The 5,554-nt window shown below is 35.8% G+C and overlaps 1 protein-coding gene across 1 annotated transcript; it reads right to left on the minus strand.

The window, feature by feature from the left end:
- Window positions 1-2,350: 2,350 nt before the first annotated feature.
- Window positions 2,351-3,351, minus strand: LOC135143809 (uncharacterized). The gene is made up of 3 exons (XM_064075748.1): window positions 2,810-3,351; window positions 2,489-2,739; window positions 2,351-2,442 (listed from the first exon to the last, which is right to left on the minus strand). The coding sequence occupies exons 1-3, from the start codon at window positions 3,349-3,351 to the stop codon at window positions 2,351-2,353; spliced, it is 885 nt and encodes a 294-aa protein (XP_063931818.1).
- Between the last annotated feature and the right edge of the window lie 2,203 nt (window positions 3,352-5,554).

The following is a 5,554-nucleotide window of genomic DNA, read 5'->3' on the forward strand; positions in this document are numbered from 1 at the left end:
AAACAGAATATTTATTGCTTGGAAGATACCGACAAAGAACATTTAGAAAATTGTTAGTACAAATAAAATTATTCTCGATGTTGACACCCTAACAGAAACTTTTGCAATATTAGTACTAACTAAATCTACAACGTCATATTTTTAGAAAAAATGACGAATCTTTAAACGCATCGAGTATAGTACAGATATTACCTACATACCGCTGGAGTTTACATAGGCCTCTTTCGGACATTGCGAAAGTTCCGTTGAAGTTTACATGTGAGGATTAAAATAGTCCCTCTCTCCGATGCAGTTTACATTCGCCAGAAAAAAAGGGTCAGGTCAGGTCAGGCCAGGGGCACAGATCCACCTCGGACGTGGCATGTACATCACAGTCGCAGTCACCGATCGCCCCAATATCCCGAAATTGTTACTCTCTGTCTAAATTGGCCGTCCCCGTCTTTGACCTAAATGTAGCGCCAATGGTCGGTGACAGCAACCCGACGTCGGATCCCCCAGAATTGCTTGTGATGCCCGGTAAAATTATAGGTAATAATGAGTAATACTGCATTAAATACTCAAACGTAAGCTCCCACGTAATAACGTAAGTACTACACACAGACAGTTAATCATCAAATTTTCGTTGTTGAACCTTCGGCCGTTTTGGAGGACGTGACAGGGAAAACGCAGTTGGGGGAGGGGTCGTCACCTCAAACTGTGATCTAACGGGAAGTAGTAACAAAGATGCGAATCTAGAGTCAAAAAGTGACTTCTGCGAAAGTTTAGCAGTTACGTACCAGGATGATGCACGATTACTAAAGTTATCAAGGGTTATGTTCACTGTTTACTACTGCAAGATGCCTAAATTAGATTTATGAGATATTGTCTTGTAGCTTGCCCTAAATGCTGAGAGGCGTACACTGTCACCAAGTTGGTCTCGTTCGTAATTTTACTGTAATTTGTTGCAGGAAGCCACGGTCAAACTGGTTTGTTAGGAGTCAAAAAAAAATTGTAGATTTAGCGAGATGTGCAGATCAGAAAGATGATGAGCAAAAGCCATGGAATCACCCTCCAAAAATTTAATCAAACTTATTAAAGAAAGACTAAAATTTTCTTGTAGTAACTGAACAGTTCGAAGATTACACGAAGATTACGAAGTTAAGTGTGTTGGACACGTACACATCGTCTTTGTGAAATACCTTAAGATTTTACGAAATTCATAAGTAAATTAGGTGATACTTATGTCAGTGGATAGTGCAAAATTTATTATGTATTGTGAATTAATCAGTGCCTTTGTGCAATAAGTACCAATTGCATAAATTCTTGATAAAGTGTTACTGCTTATCTTTTGCGAATTCTTTCATTTTTTGGTGAGTAGTTCGTTAGCTCATAGCATTTACACTTTTTAAATCAGTATTCTGATTACTTGTGTTTCGGATTGCTTTAATTCTCTAATTTTTCCCTTTCACCGCAAGCGTGAAATTGTATCCCTGGTTTTTTTTCACCTCCTTATTGCAATTACAATGAGCTTGTTAAATTGTCGCATTTGTGGAAACACCTATAAGATTGACTGTCTCAATATATCTGCAGCCGAGGCTAGAAAAATTCATACAAAATCTGGTTTGACATGGACATGTAAAACTTGTACTAAGCTGGGTGATGATATAAATGGCTTAAAGACAGTTATAGTACAGCTTCAAAATGATATCAAAGCTTTGCAGACTACATTTTGCAATCAAGGCACTGTTAATTCTCCTGTCCCTCTGATGGAAATTGAAAAAATTGTGCAGGAGGTTACTGAGTGTGAAAAGCGTAAAAGTAATATTATAATTTATGGCAGTAAAGAGAAAAACGTGAGGTCAAATAAAGATCAACTGGACCTGGATATGACAACAGTACCTCAAATCCTTGCAGCCGTGGATTGTATGATTGCTCCAGAAAACATTATCAGATTGGGAAAATTTGATCCTACAAATGAAGAATTTCGACGTCCCATCAAAGTGATACTACCCCAAGCTACTGATGTTAATCCCTTTTTACGTTCTGCTGCTAAGCTAAAAACTTCTGCTAATTTTACTAACATTTCTATCTCACCGGACCGTACACCTATGCAAATTCAGATCTATACAGATGTAAGAGCAAACCTAGATGATCGTTTAGCCAAAGGAGAACAAAATCTTAAAATTAAGTAATTAACTTCAAATTATCATGCAATAATGAAAACCTACCACTATTTACACAATTCAAAACCTCAAATGACCTTACAACAATGTGATTAAAATACACATTGTTATCAAAAATATATAAAACTAAAACTATGAAATGTGAACAACAAATAAAATAAATTCGAATACAAAACATTTAACGAATTCTATAAAACGTGTTCTATATGCGTCGCTAGTGATTCACTCACCAACACCTTTTTAATCGAGTACTCTTGTATCTCACTCCCGGTTTCACTCACTGGCAGGTAATATGCATACCTTTTTAACTAAGCGCCTTGTCGTACCACTCGCGGTTTTCACTGTAACAACTCGCACAATACCGTCTTGACCTGGGTGAACATCGACGACTCGGCCTAATTTCCACCTTAAAGGTGGTAAGTTGTCTTCCACTAAGACAACCATGTTTCCTGGAGTGATGTTGGGTGAAGCGAATTGTTGACCCTTGGGACGCTGCTGGAGCTGTTGAAGATATTTCCTTTGCCATCTGTGCCAAAAATGCTGCCGTAGGTTCTGAACTCGCTGCCAACGGCTCAACCTGGTCAGAGGGATTGCTCTGACGTCATCTTCGATGGGTGCCATTAAAGGGGCCCCAATTAAAAAGTGACCCGGTGTCGGCATCCAGGTCGTGAGGATCGAGGGAAAGAGGAGTGATGGGTCTCGAATTTAAGCAAGCTTCTATTCCCGTTAGTAATGTATAGAATTCTTCGTAAGTTAATGAAGCATCGCCCATAACTCTATGTAAATGGTGTTTTACGCTTCGTACCGCTCTCTCCCAAAGACCTCCAACATGCGGCGATCGTGGTGGCATAAAATGAAACTTCGTTTTATTGTTAGAAACGTGCTCTGATAAATTTGACCGAAACGATTCAAACATTAATTGTTCCGCACCGGTGAAATTAGTACCATTGTCGGAGAAGATCTCGGCGACATTACTCCTACGCGCAATAAATCTTTTCATACAACCTAAGAAACTATCTGACGTTAAATCTCCGACTAGCTCAAGATGTATAGCCTTAGTCGAGAAGCAGATGAAAAGTGCAATTTTTCGAGTTTTACCTTCTTCAATCAAAAACGGACCCGCGTAATCAACTCCCGAAATATAAAACGGTCTCACTGGTTGCAGACGCTGAACTCGTCGATTACCCATTTTTTTGATTAGAAAGTTTCGGTTTGGCGCGAGTGCATTTAACACAAGAGTGGATTAATTTTCGTATCAAGTTTCTACCACCCACGGGCCAATATGTCTGTCGAACCGCACATAAGGTTGCCTGATTGCCCGAATATAGTTCGCGTTCATGGGTATCTCTTAATATTAATCGTGTTACATAATGGTGTTCAGGCAAAATTATAGGAAATTTATTATCATATGCAATTGGTGCGTTTTTTAATCGCCCGCCCACTCTTAATAAACCTTTTGAGTCTATGAACGGATCTAACTTCAAAAGTTTACTGTGTGCTAACCTTTTGTTATCTTTGACTTCATCTTGAAAAAATTGGTCTAAAGAGTTTAGACAGTACTTCCCTCGCTGTCGGAAACTTGACGACTGCATGCCTATTGTGTTTTTTTTCTCATTACATTTTTGTAGTGGGAATTTAAAAAAAAATTGCGATGACGTCATCAACATTTTTGCAAGGACACGTATATCAGTTGGGATAGATGTAGTGTAATACTAAGAATAAAATTATTATATTCTCAAATTTTCGGGAAAATGAATTGGGTCGTTTTGAATATTGATTTGTAATAATCAATAAAATAACGAAACAATTTACTCACGTATACGTATCAAAGGCAACTGAAAATCGTGTATGTATAAACATTCTTAATTTAAGATGACAGGCGTAACAGCATACGTGAGAGTCAAACAGAGAAACTGTAAACAAAACGACCATCGGTTTTATTGCTTCGACTTCCGCTTATTATATAAAACATTGGGTTTTATTTTCATTCTTGACGGTGAAATTCACAATTGGTTGATTATAAACATGTCTATTTCACATTCGCGGAACCAAGTGAGCGCATAAAACAAATGCAGGTCTGTAATGTTAAAGTCGATGTAAATAAGCGTGCTACCCTTATGTTTCAACCGAGTTTTTCCTTTAACAAATTTTGTGTCTACCAAATTGGGTTGGTTGGGGTGTAATACTAATAATAAGTGTTGCCTTTAATTTAATCAATAAAATAAATTGACTTCATTAATTTTTTTGAACCACCTCTTAAGAAAATCTAAAAAATATGAATGGAATGATAAATCAATAGTACAAACTCATCATATTTTTTGCATTTTAGATAGGATTTATTCAGCAAAATTTAAGGGTGACGTCATCAATTTTTTTAGGAGGGATGAACAAATACATTTTGAACAAAAGTTTACCATGCTTATAATAACTTTAAAATATTCCCAAGATTTCAAAGCATTCGGTTTTCTAATTCCTGATTAAATCGATAAAATAAATTCACGCCTTCATTAATTTTTTTGAGTCACCCTGCATATGCAAATCCAAAAATATGATTAGAATGATAAATCACAAGTACAGACTCATCATATTTTGTACATTTTAGATACGATTTATTCGGCAAACTTTTGAGCTGACGTCATCAGTTTTTTGTAGAAGATAACCAAATATATTTTCACTAAAAATTTATTATGCTCTTTATAACCTTAAATCATCTGCAAGATTTCAAAGCATTCGGTTTTGTAGTTCCTGATTAAATCAATAAAATAAATTTACGCATTCATTAATTTTTTTGAGTCACCCTGTATATACAAATCGAAAAAATTTGAATGGAATGATAAATCACAAGAAGAGACTCACCATATTTTGTACACATTAGATAGGATTTTTTCAGCAAAATTTTGTGGTGACATCATAAATTTTTTAGGGGGGACTACCAAATACGTTTTGATCAAAAATTTACCATGCTTATGATAATTTTAAAATATCTTCAAGATTTCGAAGCATTCGGTTTTGTAGTTCCTGAGTAAATCAGTAAAATAAATTTACGCTTTCATTTATTTTCTTGAATCACCCTGTATATGCAAATCCAAAAAATATGAATGGAGTGATAGATCACAAGTACAGACTGATCATATTTTGTACATTTTAGATATGATTTATTCGGCAAATTTTCGAGCTGACGTCATCAAGTTTTTGGAGGGGATAAGCAAATATATTTTGACTAAACATTTATTATGCTCTTTATAACCTTAAAACATCTGCAAGATGTCAGAGCATTCCGTTTTGTAGTTCCTGATTAAATCAATAAAATATATTTACGCATTCATTAATTTTTTTGAGTCACCCTGTATATGCAAATCCAAAAAATATGAATGGAGTGATAGATCACAAGT

The sequence above is a fragment of the Zophobas morio genome, unplaced genomic scaffold (genome assembly GCF_036711695.1).
Source record: "Zophobas morio isolate AGI-343-1 ecotype UQ-CSIRO unplaced genomic scaffold, CSIRO_AGI_Zmor_V1 ptg000076l, whole genome shotgun sequence".
NCBI classification, from domain to species: Eukaryota; Metazoa; Arthropoda; class Insecta; order Coleoptera; family Tenebrionidae; genus Zophobas; species Zophobas morio.